Below are 21,900 nucleotides of genomic sequence, written 5' to 3'. Positions count from 1 at the left end.
TAGTTTTATTTGTTTTCGAGTTTTATTTTATTTTGTTATATTGAACTTGGAGTTTTGCATCACATTCATATTAACACTGCATTCTGCGTTTTTCAGATTAAAAAAAAAAGAGAGAGAAGCACGCACGCGACGTGGCAGCGTCGCTGACGCGTCCACATCATGTGAAAAAAATGGCTCCTACGCGACCGTGTCACCCACGCGGCCGCGTGACCTGGAAATCGACGTAAGAAAGGGTACACGACCGAAAGTTGTGCGAGAGTGGTGCTGGACTGGTGCTGATCGCACATGCCTTACCACGCAAACGCATGGCTCACGCGTCCGCGTCATACCCCCATTGATGGCCACTCACACGATCGCGTCGACCACGTCATCGCGTCACCCTGGATTTTGGCAATACTAAGTTTTGAACAGAGAGTTGTGTGACCACGAGGCTGCACTCGTGCCACTAGCACAAATCGAGTCACGCGATCGCGTGCCCCACGTGTCCGCGTCGCCTAACCTTATTGCGCACCACGCGACCGCGTCACCCACGCGACCGCGTCACCACCGTCGCACAAGCTATCCAGATTAGTGCCAATTTTCTTATCTTTTCTTCTCCGAATCCTTATTCTTCTTATCTTTTCTTACTTCTTTTTTCTTTCTTTCTTATTTTCTCTCACTTCCATTCTATTTTATTTAATTTATTTGCATACTTTCATTCATTGCATATTTTTATTTTTCTAAAATTATTATTGGTGTTCAAATGTTCTTATTCAACTGTTACATCTTTTCTGGTTTTCTTGGTGCTTAGTGACTTGTTTAATTTTGATTGAGTAATATTATTTAAATCAATGCCAATCTTTTATATCTGTATTACTTTTGCATTGACATGAATTTATATTATCTCTCCTTCCCCACTCTCTTTCCCATTGTTGCAAATTTTGTACCACTGGTATGCCATGGCTTCTATTATTTTCTCACGCACATGTTGAAGCTTCCATGTAAATGAGACCCTTTTCATTTGGCATTAACCCACCCATACTTCATTTATTTTCTTATCTCTATTACTAGGTTACCTTTTTTTACTTTTTCTTTCAGGATGGCCACCCGGAAGGGAAGCTGAAGACGTTTACATGGGGAGACAAACAAGTCCATCTGCACAATCTTTGGAGAAAAGCGTCAGTTGGAACAACCCATCCACTTGTACATCTTAGCATGCACCGAGGACGGTGCAATCTTTAAGTGTGGGGAGGTCGATACCGATCTCCATGGGTTAGTATTTTCTTCTCAACACCAATATTTTATTTTCTTTGTTAATTGCTTTATTTGCATATTTAATTACATGTTTGTTTGATTTTATGCATTTAGTTACTACTTGGTTGAAGTAATATTTTCTTTTTCAAGAAATTTTTATAGTATTTCACTAATTTAAATTGAAAAAAATTTTTTTGTGTTAAACTTATCAGAAGTTGTATTTGGAACATGGTTTTTGAGCCAAAGAACACACAACCTGTGAGATTTTGAGCTTATTTATATGGTTACATTATTTAACCATAAATATTTTATTCTTGTGTGTTTACTTCTCTATAATTGTGATCTTTACTTTGTTTCAGTCTATATGTCCATTATTTAGTATATTTACATGCTTGCATATGATTGAGGCCATTGTTTGATTTTAGCTCACTTATCCCAAATAAGCCTACCCTTTAAATCACCCTTGTCAGCCACTTTGAGCCTCTTAATCCCCATTTGTTCTATTTTATAACCACATTACTAGCCTTAAGCAGAAAAACAAATTAAAAATCCCAAGTTGAATCCTTGGTTAGCTTAAGATAGATATTGTGTATAATTTAAGTTTGGGGAATTTTATGGGAACATAGGATGATAAAATAAATAAAAAAAGGGGAATTAAATTGAATAAGTTATTTGAAAATTTGGAAAGCATGCTCATGTGAAATCAAAATAATTAAATTACCATGTGCATTGAAAAAAAAATATTAAGTAAGTAAATAAAGGGATACAAAAAAAAAAGAAAAAAATAATATTACCCAAAATGCAAAATAAAAAGAATCAATGCACATGGGACAAGATTCAAAAATAAGTTTGATACATGAGCATGTAATACAAAAGTGGGAAAATTCGGGTAGCTAGGTAAAGTATTTTAAAATTATATAAAGTATGTATATGTTAGGTGAGATCTTAGACTAATCAAGGATTCACTTTATAAAGCTCACTTGGCCATACATATATCCTTATACCCTTACCTTAGCCCCATTACAACCTTGAAAAGACCTCATGATGTTTGCATTGATATACTAAATATTTGTTGATTAGTTAGATGAAGAACAAAGTTTAGAAAGCATGACTAGAGAAGAGTAGAGTGAATTACCCTATACACTTGAGAGACTAGAGTGATATACACTACCAGTGAGGGTTCAGTGCTTAATTCTACGTTCCCTGCTTTCATGAGCAATCTTCTTACAAGTTTACTTGCTTTTTATTGTATGGTTTGAATTAGTGAAATCTGATTTATATTTGTCTTGAAAAGCTTATTTACTTTTAACCAAGTAGGTAGAAACATTTTTGCATGTAGTTACATTCATAGGTTGCATTTCATACATTCTACCATCCCTCCTCACTTTTTAGCTTCCCTTGAGCTTAGCATGAGGACATGCTATTGTTTAAGTGTAGGGAGGTTGATAAACCACTATTTTATGGTTTATCTTGTGATTAATTGAGTGGATTTTATCAACTCTTTACCCACTTATTCATACTATTTGCATGGTTTTATATTTGCCTTCCTAATTATGTGCTTTGATTGAAAACATGCTTCTTTGGCCTTAAGTTCCCTATGTTTAATCCTCTCTCATTACCATTAGATGCCTTGATATGTGTGTTAAGTGATTTTAGAGATTACAGGGCAGGAATGGCTCAGAGGATGGAAAGGAAGCATGCAAAAGTGGAAGGAATACAAGAAGTTGGAGAAATTGCTAAGCTGTCCAGCCTGACCTTTTCGCACTCAAATGGCTATAACTTTAGCTACATAGGTCCAAACGACGCGGTTCTAGTTGTGTTGGAAAGCTAAAGTCTGGGGCTTCGATTTGATATATAATATGCCATAGTTGCCCTGACGCTAGGCGACGCGACCGCGTGCTCCATGAGGCCGCGTCGCAGTGATGAAAAACCAGCGTGGCAGATTTCTTCTCCAGCGATTTCTGGGCTGTTTTCGACCCAGTTTACAGCCCAGAAAACACAGATTAGAGGCTATAAAGTGGGGAAACGCATCCATTCATAAGAACAAGCTTTCACATTCACAATTTTAGGATTTAGATGTAGTTTTTAGAGAGAGAGGTTCTCTCCTCTCTCTTAGGATTAGGATTTAGGATTTCTTTTAGTTTTAGGAGTGACTCTCAATCCCAGGTTCAATGTTTCTTTTATTTATTTTCCTAATTTAATTTATGAACTCTTTCATGTTACATTTGATGTCTTTATTAGTGCTAATTGAGGTATTTCAGATTTATGATTGCTTTCTTTTATTTATTATATAAATAATTTGTATTTTTCCCTTTTAGCTTTGGTTGAGTCATTGGAGACACTTGAGTTATCAAACTCATTGATGATTGAAAATTGGATTTCTTCATTTCATTAATTCAAGTTCCAATAACTCTAGCCTTTCCCAAGGAAAGACTAGGACCTGAGGAATAAGAATTAATTCATCCACTTAACTTACCTTCATAGTTAGAGGTTAACAAAGTGGGAGAAAATTCCAATTCTCCTTACAATTGATAAGGATAACCAGGATAGGACTTTCAGTTCTTCATACCTTGCCAAGAGATTTTATTATTGTTAATTTATTTTACTTGTTAATTAAATATACCTGTGCCCATTGCCCAAACTCCAAAACCCCAATTTACAAACTCATAACTAATAATAAGGACATACTTCCCTGCAATTCCTTGAGAAGACGACCCGAGGTTTAAATACTCGGTTATCAATTTTAAAGGGGTTTGTTACTTGTGACAACCAAAACGTTTGTATGAAAGGACTTTTGAAGGTTTAGAAACTATACTTGCAACGAGGATTTATCCGCAAATTTCTAGACCACACAAAAGTTCCTCTCGTCAAAATGACGTTAGGATTTTTGCCAGTAAAAAAATTTATAAAAACAGTCGCATTGTAGATATAGTCTCTAAACCAACAGAAATCCCTTCGTACAAACGTTTTGGTTGTCACAAGTAACAAACCCCTTTAAAATTGATAACCGAGTATTTAAACCTCGGGTCGTCTTCTCAAGGAATTGCAGGGAGGTATGTTCTTATTATTGGTTATGAGTTTGTAAATTGGGGTTTTGGAAGTAAGGAGGGAATATGTTATATGACAAGTAAAATAAAATAATAATAATAATATCTCTTGGCAAGGTATAAGAATTGGAATTCCTATCCTAGTTATCCTTATCAATTGTGATGAGAATTGGATTTTTCCCACTTGGTCAGCCTTTATTAAACAAAGGGAGGTTAAGTGGACTGATTAGCTTGATTCTCAAGTCCTAGTCAACTCCTGTGGAGAGACTAGTGTCAGAGCAATCCTAGCTCAAGCAGAATCTGTCAATTTCAATCACTTGCTGAGTTTGATAACTCAAGTACTACCAATCACTTGACCAAAGCCAAAAGGGAGAAAAATATCTAAATTAAATTAAAAGCATCAATATAAATAAAGCAAAGTAATCTTAAATCTGAAAATACCTCGAATTTCATTAACAAAAGAAATTAAATTTGGCATAGATGTTTATAAATTAAATTGAGAAAATAAATAAAAAGAACATTGAACCTGGGATCGAGAGTCACTCCTAAAACTAAGAGAAATCCTAATCCTAATCCTAAGAGAGAAGAGAGAACCTCTCTCTCTAAAAACTATATCTAAATCCTAAAATTGTGAATATAAGAACTTCTTGATGAATGGATGCATTTCTCCACTTTATAGCCTCTAATCTATGTTTTCTGGGCCACAAACTGGGTCAGAAACAGCCCAGAATTCGCTGGTTGCGAATTCAAACATGCTGATTTTTGTCACTGCGAAGCAGTCCCATGGAGCACGCAGTCGCGTCACCTAGCATCAGAGAAACTATGGTATATTATATATCAAATTGAAGCCCCAGACGTCAGCTTTCCAACGCAACTGGAACTGCATCATTTGGACCTCTGTAGCTAAAGTTATAGCCGTTTGAGAGCGAAGAGGTCAGGCTGGACAGCTTAGCAAATTCTCCAACTTCTTGTATTCCTTCCACTTTTACATGCTTCCTTTCCATCCTCTGAGCCATTCCTGCCCTGTAAACTTTGAAATCACTTAACACACATATCAAGGCATATAATGGTGATAAGAGAGGATTAATATTAGCAAAGATAAGTCCAAAGAAACATGTTTTCAATTAAAGCACATAATTAGGAAGGCAAATGTAAAACTATGCAAATAGTATGAATAAGTGGGTAAAGAGTAGATAAAAGCCACTCAATTGAGCACAAGATAAACCATAAAATAGTGGTTTATGAACCTCCCCACACTTAAACATTAGCATGTCCTCATGCTAAGCTCGAGAGAACTATAAAAGTGAAGAGGAATGGTAAAATGTATGAAATGCAACCTATGTATATGAATGCAAAATGTTTCTACCTACTTGGTTAAAAGTAAATAAATTCTCCAAGACAAATATAAATCATATTCCACTAATTCAAATCATACAAAATAAGGTACAAGTAAACTTGAAAGAAGATAGCTCATGAAAGCAGGGAACATAGAATTTAGCACTGAACCCTTACTGGTAGTGTATATCACTCTAACTCTCAAGTGTCTAGGGCCAATCACTCTACTCTTCTCTAATCATGCTTTCTAAACTTTGTTCTTCATCTAACCAATCAACATTATTTAATGTACCAATGCAAACATCATGAGGTCTTTTCAAGGTTGTAATGGGGCTAAGGTAAAGGTAAGGATATATGTATGGCCAAGTGAGCTATAATATGAATCTTTAATTAACCTAAACTTTCACCTAACATACATATACTCTATATAATTCTAATTCATGCCTAGCTACCCAAGAGAATCTTTAATTAACCTAAACTTTTACATCACATACTCATGTATCAACTTTTTTTTTTTTAATTTATCACATGTGCATTGATTTTTTCATTAACTCAACATTGGGGTAATTTTATCCCCTTATTTATTTATTTATATTATATATATTTTTTTTCTTTTTCTCGTTTTCTTTTTTTTTTGAATCATAAAAGCAAACATAACTTATCAATGCACATGAATTTTTCATTATTTTTCTATTTTGGTTTTTCATGAGTAGGTTCCCAAATTTTCCATATTCAAATAAATTAAAAACATGATACATTCCCTTATCAACCCATGTTTCCATAATTTCCCCACACTTATTTGATACACAATCTCTATCTTAAGCTAACCAAAGATTCAATTGGGATAATTAATTTGTTTTCCACTTAAGGCTAGTGATGTGGTAAAATATAGAACAAATGGGGATTAAAAGGCTCAAAGTGGCTAACAAGGGTGATTTAAAGGGTAGGCTTATTTGGGATAAGTGAGCTAAAATTAAACAATGGCCTCAATCATGTGCAAGCATGTAAATATACTAAATAATGGACATATAGAATGGAACAAAGCAAAGATTGCAATTATAGAGAAGAAAACACACAAGAATAAAATATTTATGGTTAAATAATGTAACCATATAAATAAGCTCAAAATCTCACAGGTCACTACAAGAAAAAAGGCCTATGGCCATACTTTTTTTTTGCTACGCTTTAAAAGCGTGGCCAAAAGTAGGCTATGGCGACGCTTATGTGTGGGTGGCGTTTGGATAGAGATTTTGCCACGCTTTTTTTTTATACGCTTTAAAAGCGTGCCAAAATCTCTCTATGGCCACGCTTTTATGAGGGTGGCAGTTGATGTGAGATTTAACCACGTTTTTTTCTGCCACGCTTATAAAGCGTAGCCATAGAGAGATTTCGGCACGCTTTTAAAGCGTGGCAATAGGAATTTGTTATTGTGGCGTTTTAGAAGCGTAGCCGTTTCCTACAAGCCTTTTGGCACGCTTCAAAAGCGCGCGGCCAAAAGGTTCCCTTAGAAAAAAAAATTAAAGAAGCTCGAATTAACAAAAACGCTCCAGATAGCTAGAGATCAATTCTTCGTGATTCTAACACTTAGAGAAAAAAAGCTAACTCCTTCTGCCCTAACTCCTCCTTCGAAAGCCCCAATGGCAACCACCAATCTCCTCCTTCTTTGTGCCTCACCGCTTCCCCCTCCGAAAGCCCTAGCTAACCATTCTTCAATTTTTTCGCCTTAACCCTTCTTCAAAAGCCCTAACCCCTGCCCTCACAGTGACGACAACACTCCAACGAAGAACGACGAAGCCCTCCCTTCCGCGCTGTCGCTCGCTTCCTGGTTCTTCGCCTCCCTGAAGAACGACGAAGCCCTCCTTTCCGCGCTGCCGCCCGCTTCTTGGTTCTTCGCTTCTGTGAAGAACGACGAAGCCCTCCCTTCCGCGCCGCCGCTCGCTTCCTGCTTCTTCGCTTCCGTGAAGAACGACGAAGCCCTAACATCTGACGAGGTGGAAAAGCGCCATTTCCAGCTTCGAATAAGGCTGTAGGTTTCTCCTCCTTTTGTTTTTCTGCAGTCAGATTCATGAGGATGACTCTAAGTTTTCATTCTTTTTTTTTTATTATTCATTGTTTTGATTCTCATGCATTTCTTCAGGAGAAGGTGAGGAACCCGTTAGTCGAGAACCATCCTAAGCAGTTCGGGATCAGAGGAGCAGAGGAAGAAGAGGATCCTCAAGCAGAGGTTGAAGGCTCCACCAGCTTTGAACCAGTTCACCAAGACCCTTGACAAGAACCTAGGTGCGTAAATAAGTATCTCCATTTTGTTTCATTTGCCCTGTTTTATGTTTGTGTAATGCTTCAAGTGTAGTAATATTTCCCTCTTATGGCAATTAGATGATGCTTCTGATCACTTTATTTTTCTATCTAACTGCATTTAACTTCCTCTTTGCAATTTCACCTTTTGGAAATGATATCAGTTTCAGAAAAGGAAAGGGAAGCTTGAAAGCTAAACATATATATGGTGAATGTATTGAAGTTGTAGCTTCATTTTCTGAGAGAAAGAGTGCATCCTGTTGATCTTGTTGGTGGTGTTGTTTGACTGAAATTTTAAGAATGTAATAGACTTCTCAAAGTTTTATAAAAACTATTTTTCACTATTTTTGGATGTCTAGATTGAGAGCAGAAATTTATGAAAATTATTGCTATTTCTACAATAAATACTGTCGAATTCGGTTCAAACTCTAAATGATCATTTTGAGTTTTAGAGACTTCTAACTCTTATTAACTCTTGATTCTACCTTATTTTAGTTACTTAAACCTGTCTAGCTTAGTGTCACAGCCCCAAGAGCTAAGCTCTTGCCATTATCAAAAGCTAAACATATATATTAGTTTCACTATGATGCATTATTCTTTCATTACTTATATGCCAAAACTTTAGTGTGTTTGATGTATTATCTTGCTGTCACTTTAAATAAGAATTGAACGCATATAAAGTTATTAGTCAAGAGCATTTTTTTTCTACTTTATTAACTCATTTGGATATTAATTACTGCAGCTTAATAATGATTTTCTACTGGCTCACTGTATCTTCATTTTGGTTATTTTAAATTGGTTTCTGTGATGGTTACTATAGGTTCATTTGAGCTATCATGTCCTATGTTCATGTGTGTAAGTTTAGGTTTCTGCACCAAACATGAGTTCATGGTCGTATGTTTTCATTGTGTTTTGCTTTATTTGACTGAGTCTTAGTAGAAATGAAGCAGGAATGCACCATTTGGAAAAGAAAGAGCACTGGTTTCAAACCCAATACATAAGACCATCTGAAATTTGAAAAGGAAAATAACACATAAAATTTGAGTTTGTTTTAAAGTTGGGAACAATTTGTTATGCTTAAGAAAGGGAATCAAGTGCGGGTGGTCTTATAAGATGTGAAGTAAGTGTTCAAAAGACCTCTTTGCCTCAGAATGCAATATACTGTGGCTTACTCTCCTTCTAGCATTAGATACCTAGCAACAGTAGCAGAAAATTAAAGGTCACTTATAATTTTTTGTGCATAAGCAACCAAGATCAAGATCAGCCAAAAGATTTTAAAATTCTGCATTGGAATCAGGGTTGGTTGTAAAGCTGATTTATATTTTATTTCTGCAGGGGAAGCTATTTTGTTCCTAATTTTGTTTATTTTTCTATTTTATGTCAGTAGAAGAGTTAGAATGAGTGCGGAAATGGTGTTTCTTGTGAATGATTGAGCTTCTTTTATTTCCCCAGCTCTTAAGACAAGAAGTTAAAATAAATGAACATGAAAATTTAGTTTCCAAGTTTATTTGCTTTTAGTTTTCGGATGTTTACTACCCTTGTTTTTTGGTAGTTTTTCTTGTTTCTCACTCTGGTCTCATTTGTTTCAGTTTCACCCAAGGCACCTAAACTAAAGCCAATAGCAGGTTTGTCAATTCCATTTTGTTGGATAAGAGAAACAAAGCCTTGGTTCTTGGTCTTTAATTGAGCCAAGTTCATTCAAAGTCAGAGGGAAAAACTGCTTTAGGCTGGTACAAAATGCTTGTTTTTGTATACACACCATTTTGGGGTGATTAATGCTTAACCTTTGGGTTATGATCACCCTCATGTTGAGGATATCATGACAAAAACAAAATTCTTCATTAATGATAGTGCTAGAATTCATTGTTGCTTGGACTTGGTTGGCAGGGACAAGAAGAAAGAATTTGCGCCAACCAATGCTGCTTTCTATTCCCTTGGAGCAGACCTCTTTCTGTCTCAGCTAAAAACTGAACATATTGCGCGCTGTTTAGGAGTTCCTTCTATCAGCATACCTGGGGATGTTCCTTCTATTCTCATTGTAAATATTCAGGTAGCTGCATATTTCTTAGTCTAGATTGAACTTCAACTGAGAATTTTTTATCTTACATTATTGGGGTGCAAATTTTATGTTCGACATCTGAATATTAGTTTATTCACGTCTGTATATGCACGGCAATTTTTCATACTCTTGTATGATTTACCCTGAAATTGTGTGCTGTTCAAACTGCAGATTCAATTGTATCCTGCGACTGTCTTCCAAACCGTACCTACAAGGTAAAAATTAACTTCCAAAATTCAATCTTTGGTTTAAGATTTTTTTCCTTATAAACACACTTCTCTGAATTCTCTTATCTTTCTTTTATTTCTATCTCATGGGTTAATCTATTTCCTTCCTATAGGATTTATTATATGTGCCATGCATAAGGCTTTCATGCTGATATGTTGTAATTTACTTTGGATAAATAGTAACAAATTTTTGTTTCTCAAATTCAGGGAGGAATCTCACAAATTCAATTTCTTCAAAGCTCTACCATTTGCACCACAAGACTCCAAGAAACTTGTTAACTTTTGCTATGTCTGCTGATGGTATTACCTCTTTTTTCTTCCTCCTTCCCTGTTTTCTGAATTTCGTAAAGGCTTTAACAATTGATGCTACTGGTGTCTTTGTCTTGAATTATTGGATTATTATTACTAGATTTAGATACTAATTCTTGCCGATTGCCACTGTTTGTGCTTTTAATATTGAATTTTGTGAATTGGTGCATTTGGTTCGCTTGGTTTATGCTATTTGTTATTATCAGTATTAATGCACGCCAAGTGCTTTCTGATATGCCTCTTTGATATTCCTCTCTGGTTTATGCATGTTCACAATTCTAAATTCTTGTTTCTCTATCCAAGTTCATATTTATATTTTACATATACATTACAAGATAACAAGCTAAGGACTCTTTTTCTGTTCATGCATGGAAAAGCTTGTGGGATCTGTTTAAGTGTGACTAAATAGTATAATTAATTAATTAATTAAATAAATGCAAAACATTTAGGCATTTAGCTAACTAACAACTCTAGTTGCCTTTTGTCTAAGCAGTTTTCTTTTGTTGCTTTCATTGAGCTGTTGTTATGCTAGTGTATAAAATATATAAAAAATATATATAGTTAGTTTTTTTTTAAATGTTGATGAATGAAAACTCTTAACAAAAATATAAATATGATCTGTTGTTATATGTTTGAAATGGATAAAAATGGATCTGAAGCTAAGGGTATGAAATTATTTTCAATTCTTTTATTCTGCTGCTCCTATGGTACTGCTTTGTTTATACTTTTGTTTCTTAAACTTTCAACTATTTTTAACAGTTTCTTGCCATATGCCACCGACATTACATATGATAGTTTGGGTTGTGGAGTTCTTATTCTTTTCATTCTGCATTTTCTGAATACTACTTGGAAATCTTTTTTACACTGCAGAATGTAGAAGAAAGTGAAGAAAGAGCACTACAGGTTTAACGCTCTAATTCTGAGTTGCTTGCTCATGTCTTTCCAAGGTGATTGCTGTGGTCAGAAAAAGAGAGTTGCATAATTTTTCATGCTTTGCTGTTTGTATTTGAAGGAGTAATCTTTAATTAATACAGTTATTCTTAGGTGAAAGTTTATTATTATTATGATTACCTTATGGCTTGAGAATGATTGTATTTAAAGTATACTTATCAGGAGACCTAAAATTAGATTATTGAAAAATCACAGCCTAGATATACTTTAATCTCAGAGAAATTAAAGTTGAGACATACTTGCCAGTTTTAAGTCAAAATTGAAATAGTACTAGTAATTCATAAAACAGTTTATATAACAGCGAAAAATAATCAAGAAATTTGTTAATTGCTGGTTGGTTGCTACATGCTACGATGGCTATTTTTTTCGGTAAAAAAAATAGGCTGACAAGTGTTAGGGGCCACTCTCACCCTAGTTGAAGATGAGAATTAAAATTCTCAAAAGAGTTTATATTCAGGTATTTTTTATGTTTTAAAGTAAGAAAAAAGTTTAATTCTCAAGAGTATTTTAATTTTATGCTTTCCAACAGACTTTTGATAGTTATCTATCCACCACTACTACCACTTCTTTTATTCTGCTGCTCCTGTGGTATTGCTTTGATGTTGCTGTGGTGCTGATTATCTGCTGCCGAACCACTATTCGCTGCCGCTGCTACCTTTCTAATTCTGCTTCTGCTGCGCTACTACTTTGGTGCTGGTGTTGTACGGATTAAGACAGTATTTAAGGTTGGTTCATGCGAATTTAAATACATCTCTTAATTTGTTATTAATGTTATGTGGACAACTTAAGTGCTTTCCTGAGGCACTCACTTCAGGACCTTCTTTAAGAATTGCTAAAATTTAATTTTCTTCGCTATTTTATGTCCAATGCCATCAAAGTATTTTGGAGACTTGGAAAATTTTGTCTCTTAGTTAATTAGGAAGCTAGACTCGCAGTTAGTGAGACTAACAGTAAAAACTTCAAACTAGAAACTTAGCTATCTATTTGAAATATATAGGTTTTCAATGGATGTATCCAAGGATTGGATGGATACACCACGTCATGAAAAAGAATATCAACTCGGTGTAGAAAAGTTTTTACACTTTGCTTTTTCATCACCGGGAATTCCTCAAGGGGAAGAAATTCAATGCCCATGTGCAAAGTGTTGTAATAGGCTTTGGTTAAGGAGAGATGTCGTGTATGACCATCTAATATGCGATGGATTCGTAAAAGGTTATAGGCGGTGGTTTAATCATGGGGAATCACTTGTTGCTATGGATGTTGACAGTGACACAGATGAGGAATATAACTGCAATGATAATATTGATGAGTTGTTACGTGATAGATTCAGAGATACTACACAAGTTGATGGACATAACATGGGGCCTAACGAAGGTGCAAAAGAATTTTATAAATTGGTAGACGAGGCAAGCCAAGAACTATACCCTGGATGTAAAGGATTCACAAGATTATCCTTTACCATCCGTCTTTACTTGTTAAAATGCTTGCACGGTTGGAGTAATGCGTCGTTCACTTCTCTCTTAGAATTATTGAAAGAAGGAATGCCACATTTGAATATTCCTACTTCTTTTGATAAAACGAAGAATATGGTGAAGAATTTGGGTCTTGACTACCAAAAGATCAATGCATGTCCCAATGATTGCATGTTGTATCGGAACGGGCATGAGAATGACACATCTTGCCATGTTTGTGGAACATCCCGTTATATTGAGCATCATGTAGAAGAGGACGATGCTACCTCATCTAAAAAGCCTCGTAAAGTTGCTGCAAAAACTCTAAGGCATTTCCCCCTGATTCCCAGACATCAAAGGCTTTTTATGTGCACAAGGAAGGTTGAAGCTATGTCTTGGCATCATAATGAATGTGTTAAAGATGGGTCGTTAAGGCATCCTGCCGATGGTGAATCTTGGAAAGCATTTGACAGTCGACATGAAGATTTTGCAAAGGAGCCTCGTAATGTGAGACTTGGCTTAGCAAGCGACGGATTCAATCCGTTTCGAACTTTGAGTAGTACACATAGTACATGGCTTGTTGTTCTGATGGTGTATAATCTACCCCCTTGGATGAGCATGAAGCCTGATTAATTTATGCTCTCTTTACTCATTCCTGGCCCACAATCACCGGGAAATGATATTGATGTCTTTCTTCAACCACTAATTGAAGAATTAAAAGAATTGTGGGAGTTAGGTGTCGAAACATATGATTCCAAAGAGAACAAAACATTCAACATGAGAGAATGTCTTTTATGGACAATTAACGACTTCCCTGCGTATGCTATGTTATCTGGGTGGAGTACAAAGGGAAAATTGGCTTGTCCATGTTGTAATGATGAGACTTCTTCTATATATCTGAAACATAGCCACAAGACTGTTTATATGGATCATCGAAGGTTTTTACCCATGAACCATCCATGGAGACATAATAAAAGATCTTTCAATGGGAAAAATGAACTTAGGTCTCCACCGCAGTTGTTAGATGGAACAACTGTATTTCATATATTGCAAGGGGTAGACAATTCTTTTGGGAAGAAGCAAAGGAAAGCAAAGAATGGCATTTCAAATTGGAAAAAGCGATCAATCTTTTTGATTTACCATATTGGAAGTTCAACATGTTTAGACACAACCTTGATGTCATGCACATAGAGAAGAATATAGTTGATAGCATAATTGGAACGCTTTTGGATATTTCTGGAAAGACAAAAGATCATGCAGCTGCGCATTTTGACCTTAAAGACATGGGTATCAGGAAAAACCTTCAACCAAGAGATACAAATGATGGTAAAAGAACTAAGTTAGCAAAGGCATGCTTCTCAATGACTGCAGCAGAGAAAACAATCTTTTGTAGTGTGTTAAAAGGGGCAAAATTACCAGACGGCAGCGCTTCCAATATCGCTCGATGTGTGCAGCAAACGGAAAAGAAGATTTCTGGTTACAAGACCCATGATGCTCATTTCATGTTACATTACTTGTTGCAAGTACCGATCAAGAGCATACTTCCTGACCATGTTGCCATCGCTTTAGTTCGATTATGTTCATTTTTTCGCCGGATATGTCAGAAGGTAATTAGCATAGATGAGGTAGTTAACTTAGAAGCAGAGATTGCTGAGACATTATGCCAATTGGAGAGGATTTTTCCTCCAAGCTTTTTTGACATAATGGTGCACTTGCCTATCCATTTGGCAAATGAAGTGAGGTTAGGTGGTCCAGTTCAATATCGTTGGATGTACCCTGTTGAACGATATATGTGCACACTAAAATCATATGTTCGTAACAGAAGTCGTCCAGAAGGATCCATTGCTGAAGGATATTTGGCAAATAAGTGTATTAATTTTTGCTCAAGATATTTGCATGAAGATGTCCAGACAAGATTCAATAGAGTCCCTCGAAACAATGATGAGTGTGTTTCAGAAGAGCTGCGAACTACGAGTTTGTTTCCAAGCAAAGGATGTTCTTTGGGTGGAAAAATGGGAGATTTGTTCATGTTAGATGAAAAATCAGAAATACAAGGTCATTCATACATCCTAAACAATTGTGATAAGATCGAAGTCTACATGAGGTATTTTGTTTGATTCATTGTCATTTCGTTGACCTCAATCATAACATTTTACCCTACTAACAAATAAGAATATGATTATTTGATCTTAAGAGAGCATGAGGAGGCAGTAAATGATAACAATCCATGAAGAACAAAGTAGGAGAAAGCCAAAGACCATAGTCAACAGTTCTCAGAATGGTTTAAAACTCGTGCCATGAAAAAGGATGTGCCTGGTTGGGCAAAAGGGTTGGCTAAGGGTCCAAATAGAGTTGCAAAAAGATTTTCAGGTTATGTTATCAATGGGTATAGGTTCCATACAAGGCACCGTGATGCGAGACGTAAAACCCAAAATAGTGGTGTCACATTGGAGGCATTGACTCCTAGTTTTGCTACTGTGAAAGATAAGAACCCAATTGAAGCCAAAGTAACCTACTATGGTAGAATAGTTGATATGTTTGAATTAGATTATTATGGCCAATTTAAGGTAGTCCTGTTTAAGTGTGAGTGGTATACAGTTGCAAAAGACAACTTTGGTCTCTCATATGTGTATTTCAGTAAGAAATGCTACCAAGAAGAACCATTTGTGCTAGCATCCCAAGTAAACCAATGCTTTTATGTGCAAGACCCATATGTGAGTGACAAACACTATGTTATAAAAACAATTCCAAGAGATTTATTTAGGATAAGTGATGACCTTGAGTCTGATTCCCCCATAATATATGCAAGGGAGCCATGTGAACCTGAAGTGATTCCCAGTCTCCCAAATGATAATGGCGAAGTTGATCTAGTGAGGAATGATCTACGAGCAACCATTATAGATGTGGCTCCAAATATGTTTGCCAAACAACGTGTTGAGGAAGATGAGGAAAGTGAATACGAGTACATGGAGGACTCTGATTCTGAAACATCTTGACATGTTTTCATGTAATGCTGTTTTGGTAGAATTCTAAATGTCTCATTTGTTTTAGTTATTTTGCTTATTTAATTACTCGCTTAGGTTGATTATGTTCATTTAATTATTCATAAAATAACATTTTTTTATTGCAACTCTTTTGTGTATGCAGAATGGAGAAAGGAGAGATCGCTAAAAGAAAACGGATAAGTACCTTAGCACAAAAAATGAAAGAAAAAAGTCCAAAAAAAAAAGAATTCCTTTGAGGTTACACAAGTGAGGTCAAGTGCTGAATTGCTACAACAATACAATATTAAAAGAGAAAAGATCATGGCTGAAAATAAGAAGGCTAGCTTCCAAGCTCAAGACCCAAAAGATCAAACAAGAAACCAACCCATCACAATCGTGGAAGATGCCATTGAAGAGCAAGCTAGGACTCCAAAGAAGAAAAAGAAGGTGCAACCAATGTCACTTTTTCAAGAATGTGAACATAATAGGAACGGGACAATGTCTCATGCTGAAAAGACCTCCAAAACTGGGAATCAGAGGACTGTTGAAGCTGATACAATAGAACAAAATGATTTAAGTTCTGATGATGAGGGAGAAGATACAAGCGAGGTAACTGCAAGTTCAACGAAAAAAGGAATGAGTCTTGACATGTATTTTAAGGTACATGGGATAAATTTGAAAGATAAAGAAGATGAGGAAGATGAGGAAGATGAGCTTGATGATGCTGCAAATGATGAGGGTAATGGAGGACAAGCTAGTAATGAAGGTGCTTTTCTTGTTTTACCTTATTGTCAAAATATAGCTTGTATTACTTCTAAGTTGATTTGAGTTTAAAATTCTGTTATTTTAATCGGACTTACGCACAATAAAGAAGAAAACTCGTGGAAAGACTATGTGCAAAAAGCTTCATGCCACTGATTTTAATGATCGATGGGAGGTGGAATTTTTTGGAGGGCAGCCTATAGGTCCAACCAAGGAGGTTGTATCTAACCTCAACCAACTCTTGGGCACAACAGTTAGAAATCCTCGTTTTGTGACTTTGCTATATACTAGTTGGCATGGTGTGCCTAAAAACCTCAAAAAGGACATGTGGGAGTATGCCAATGTATGTAAGAATTATAGATAATTTTGTTAAGATTTATTTGTTACTTTATTTATGCTAACCTTTGACATTCTAATTTGTTGTCTTGTTTAGCAAAAATTCATTCTTCCAATAACTTCAAAGCCGTGGGTAATGAACGGATTTTGTCGTGCATGGAAAAAATACAAAGGCGAAATAAAAAAGGACCATTTCTTGAAGTACAACACAAAGAAAGAAATGATAAAGAACCGACCGTTAGAGATCCCTGAGGTTCAATTTCGCAAACTAATTCGGTATTGGAGTCTTCCGACTATTAAGGTAATATTGTCTTTTAGTTCTTTATGTGATTAAACTTGGTGTTTTGGAAAAAGGTAGTGTGATTTTGAAAAAACAAGAAAACATGTTTATTAAGAATAATAACATCTCTTTTTCATGTTTATATTTAGGCTGTGTCTACTAAGAATGTTGAAAATAGGTCAAAGCAAACATGTCCTCACCGGATGGGTTCCACAAATTTTGGAATAGTGCACAAGCAGCTGGTAATATAACTTATTTTTTTGTGATTTCTCATTTATATTCAGGTTGTAGTTTTCTAGTTAGCATGTTTCATGTAAATTTTTCTATATGTACTCTAGCGCGACTCTAAAGAGAACAGTGAAGAACCATCAAGAGTTGAAGTTTTCATAGCAACTCGCACAAGTAAAAAAGGAAAAGAAATTGATGCTAAAACACAAAGCACAATTGTGAGTTATTTGTATTTGTATTTGGATTTGTACAATATTAATTCAATAGTGATTTCTATTAATATTGAGTTAATGCGGCAGGCTGAACTTCAAACCCGCATAGAGGCAGGGGAAAATGATGAGGATGCATTTGTAGGAGTGTTAGGAAAGGACCAACCAGGTCGAGTTTGTTGTTTTGGGGCTTCGATTACAAAAAAATCTCTTAAAAATGATGAGGAGTTTCGACAAGTCAAGGTTGAATACAACAACAAGGTTGAATCATTAGAGAAGAAGATGGACAGTGTATGTAGTTTATTAAAGGTATTGGTGCACCAAGTCAACCTTGGAATGAGTGAGGAAGAGGTAGCAGCCTTAGTGCAAGCTGCCCAAAATTCTCCTTTGGATGCCTCAAGTAGCAGACCGAGAAATACTCCTCGCTCCTCCGAATCAACTCATATTCCACCCAAAGATGTAAGTCACTATCTTTGGATATTCGATATATTTCCATTTAAAGTAGTTGACTTATTGTTGTAGTTGATTTTGGACATTTGATAGTGAGATAAAAGATTCTAAATGGTGCTAATGGTGTTGAATTGGAATCTGAATTCAAAGTTGTTGACTTTTTAGTAGTGTTTTGTTTTGTATCTAGTGTGGCATTGAATCTCAATTTTGGAAAACACGAGAAATCTTTGAAGATTTGCACTTTTTCCTAATCAAATTGGAAAAAGGAAAAGAAAAGAAACCATAATTGAATTTTAATGTTTTTGTTTGTTTTGATTTTTGCAGACTCCAGAAGGAATTAATGGCTCTCATGGTATATCTCATTTTGCTTGATTTATTTATTGGGGATCGGTTATAGAATTGATCCATATGCAATTTGTATTGATTCTCCAGTTGCAAGTATAAATTGTGCATGCATGTGACTGCAGGTGCAGTATAGGGCTACAAGAATGGTTAATTTGGTTGTGAAATATATTAGGAGTTAGGGTGATACATGCCATTGTTGAGAAACATGTGACTGTTGCAGAAAAAAAAAGGAGGGGAGGGGGGGCAGTTTGATTGTTAGCTTCCTAGCTATATTAGTACCCTTTTTCCTTTTTTGAAAACTTTAAGAACAAAAAAAGTATACTGGCTTTCAATGAAAGAAAATCCTTTGCATGTTACAATTATTGTACAACTATAACATTCATTTGTTGATAATATATGTCTCCATTTTTTGGTTTGGTATAAGATGCACTACTAACACAACAATATTTAAAATTATGCAGGGAAGTGCTGAAAACAGTTTCGCTCACAATGATCAGTAATCATGAAGTTTTATATTTTGTAATGAAGTGTAAAGGAAGTAGATAATGTAACCCATGTTGGAATTGTAATTCATGTATTAGGAAACTGCTAGTGGATGAGACTTTGATTTTTGGTATTTTGTTAGAGTATAACTAACATGTGATCAAACACTTTTTCTGTGACAAGTTTATGAAGCAAGGATTTGTTGATTTAAAATTAGTAGTCATCTTTTAAGTTTTAAAATTATCTATGATTTTGTAAGGTTTAAAAAAAGTAGTGCCAATAGGTACTGAACTATTTTACAGCCACGCTTTAAAAGGGTGGCCATATTGTACAACAGCAATCAATAGCCACGCTTTATAAGCGTCGCTGTAATTTAGTTCAGAACCTATTGGCACGCTTCTAAAGCGTACCCATATCTCTACTTGTTGCCACGCTTTGGAAGCGTGGTGATATACGTTGCAGTGCTCATGAACAGCCACGCTTTAAAAGCGTAGCTGTATCTCACACCTATTGGCACACTTATAAAGTGTAGCCATATGTCTTGCTATTGGCACGCTTTAAAAGCGTAGCTATATCTCACACCTATTGGCACGCTTTTAAAGCGTAGCCATATGTCTTGCTATTGGCACGCTTTTAAAGCGTAGCTATATGGCATGCTATTGGCACGCTTTAAAAGCATAGCCATATCTTGCTATTGGCACGCTTTAAAAGCGTAGCAATAGTTCACACATATGGCCACGCTTTTAAAGCGTGGCGATCTTTAAAAGCGTGGCAAGAAAAAAAGCGTGCCAATAGGTCACGAAAAGCGTGGCGATAGAGCTACCAGCACCCTTGCAGTTGTGACCCTTTCAAAAGCGTGCCGGTAGCTCAAAAAGCGTGGCGAAAAGCTATCGCCACACTTTTAAGGACTTTTCGCCACGCTTTAAAAGCGTAGCAAAAAGCTTGTTTTCTTGTAGTGGGTTGTGTGTTCTTTGGCTCAAAAACCATGTTCCACATACAACTTCAAACAAGTTTTAACATAAAAAATTTTTTTTCAATTTAAATTAGTGAAATTTTTCAAAGATAGGGTCTTAAAAGAATTTTATTACTTTAACCAAGTAGTAAATAAATGCATAAAATCAAACAAATATGCAAATGCAATAACTAATTTAACAAAGAAAATTTAAACATTAGTGTTGAAACAGAAAGGTACTAACCCATGGAGATCGGTATCGACCTCCCCACACTTAAAGATTACACCGTCCTCGGTGCATGCTAAGATGTGCAAGTGGACGGGTGGCTTCAACTTATGCTTTTCTCTATAGATTATGCAGATTGACTTGCCTGTCTCCCCATGTAAACGTCTTCCGGTTCTCTTCCGGGTGGCCATCCTGAAAGAAAAAGGGAAGAAGAGTAACCCAGAAATAAAAATAGGAAAATAAATACAGTATGGGTGGGTTAATGCCAAATAATAAGGGTCTCAATTACATGGTAGCTACAACATGCAAGTGAAAAAACAATAGAAGTACATGGCAAATCAAGAGTGCAAAAATTTGCAAAAATAGGAAAGAGAGTGTGGGTAAGGAGAGATAATATAAATTCATGTCAATGTAAAAGTAATACAGGTATAAAAGATTGGCATTGATATAAATAATATTACCTAACCAAAATAGAACAAGTCACTGAGCACCAACAAAATACCAGAAAAGATGTAACAGTTGAATAAGAACATTTGAACACCAATGGTAAAATAATAAATTTAGAAAAATAAAAATATGCAATGAATGAAAGTATGCAAATAAATAAAATAAAATAAAAGATAAGAAGAATGAGAAGGGAAAGAAATAAAGTGAGAAAAAAGAAGAAAGAAGAAAAGATAGAAGAAATTAGGATTAGAGAAGAAAAGATAAGATATTTGGCAAATTAGGATAAGCTGTGCGGCGCAATCGACGCGGACGCGTGGGGCACGCGGTCGTGTGACTTGCACTTATAAAGATTGACGCGGTTGCGTCGGTCACGCGGTCGCGTGACACAGTTTATGCTACTGGCGCAAGGGCAGCCTCACACTCGCACAACTCTCTATTCAAAATCATATTAGTGCAAAATTTTAAGTGACGCGATCGCATGGGGCATGCGATCGCGTGGGTGGGCTTTAAAGGAATATGACGCGGTTGCGTGGGTCACACGGCCGCGTGGGAAGGATGATGCGTTCAGTACCAATCCAGCACCACTCTCGCACAACTTTCAGGTGTGCACCACTTTGACGTCGAAATCTTGGTCACGCGGCCGCGTGGAGCACGCGGTCGCGTGGGACGATTTGCGCCATTGGCACGCCTCCAGCCCTGCTCCTGCGTAACTTCCTGTTCATTTTCTTTTCTTCCCATTGCACTGGTGACGCGGACGCGTCAGCGATGCTGCCGCGTCGCGTGCGTGCTTTTTTTTTTTTCATAAATTAAGAGATTATTGGTTTTTATTTAGTTATTAAAAAAAATTTCAAAAATTTTTCAAAAATTTAGTTATCTTATCTTATTTCCAAAAAAATCAAATTTCAAAATTTAAATTTAAAAATTTTCAAAATTCAATTTAAAAATTTTTCAAATTTCAAAAAAAAAATTTTAAATTTAAATTTTAGAATTCAAATTTCAAAATTTCAAAATTCAAATTTCAAAAATTTAATTTTCAATTTCAAAATTTAAATAACCTTTTAATTTAAAATTTGATTTTATTTTCATTTTTAATTTTTATTTACTATCATGAGTTCTCACCCCCATCGCTACGAGTCTGGTTACAATTATGTTGCAGGAAGAAGAAATTACAATGAGAACAGGTATCAAGGTTGGAACAATCGAAGATGGGAGGATCCACAAGGATTTGATCAACCCTCATGGCAACAACCACCTCCAATGGACTATCAACAACCACCACCATATGCCTATG

The 21,900-nt window shown here is 35.8% G+C and overlaps 1 protein-coding gene across 1 annotated transcript; it reads left to right on the top strand.

Moving 5' to 3' along the window:
* Positions 1–12,460: 12,460 nt before the first annotated feature.
* LOC140179258 (uncharacterized) lies at positions 12,461–13,540 on the top strand. Its single transcript, XM_072217938.1, has one exon. The coding sequence runs from the start codon at positions 12,461–12,463 to the stop codon at positions 13,538–13,540; it is 1,080 nt and encodes a 359-aa protein (XP_072074039.1).
* The last annotated feature ends 8,360 nt before the right edge of the window (positions 13,541–21,900 follow it).

This window comes from Arachis hypogaea, chromosome 15 (genome assembly GCF_003086295.3).
Source record: "Arachis hypogaea cultivar Tifrunner chromosome 15, arahy.Tifrunner.gnm2.J5K5, whole genome shotgun sequence".
In the NCBI taxonomy this organism is placed as follows: Eukaryota; Viridiplantae; Streptophyta; class Magnoliopsida; order Fabales; family Fabaceae; genus Arachis; species Arachis hypogaea.
The sequence above is the reverse complement of the archived record's forward strand: the minus strand, read 5'-3'. Positions and strand labels throughout refer to the sequence as shown.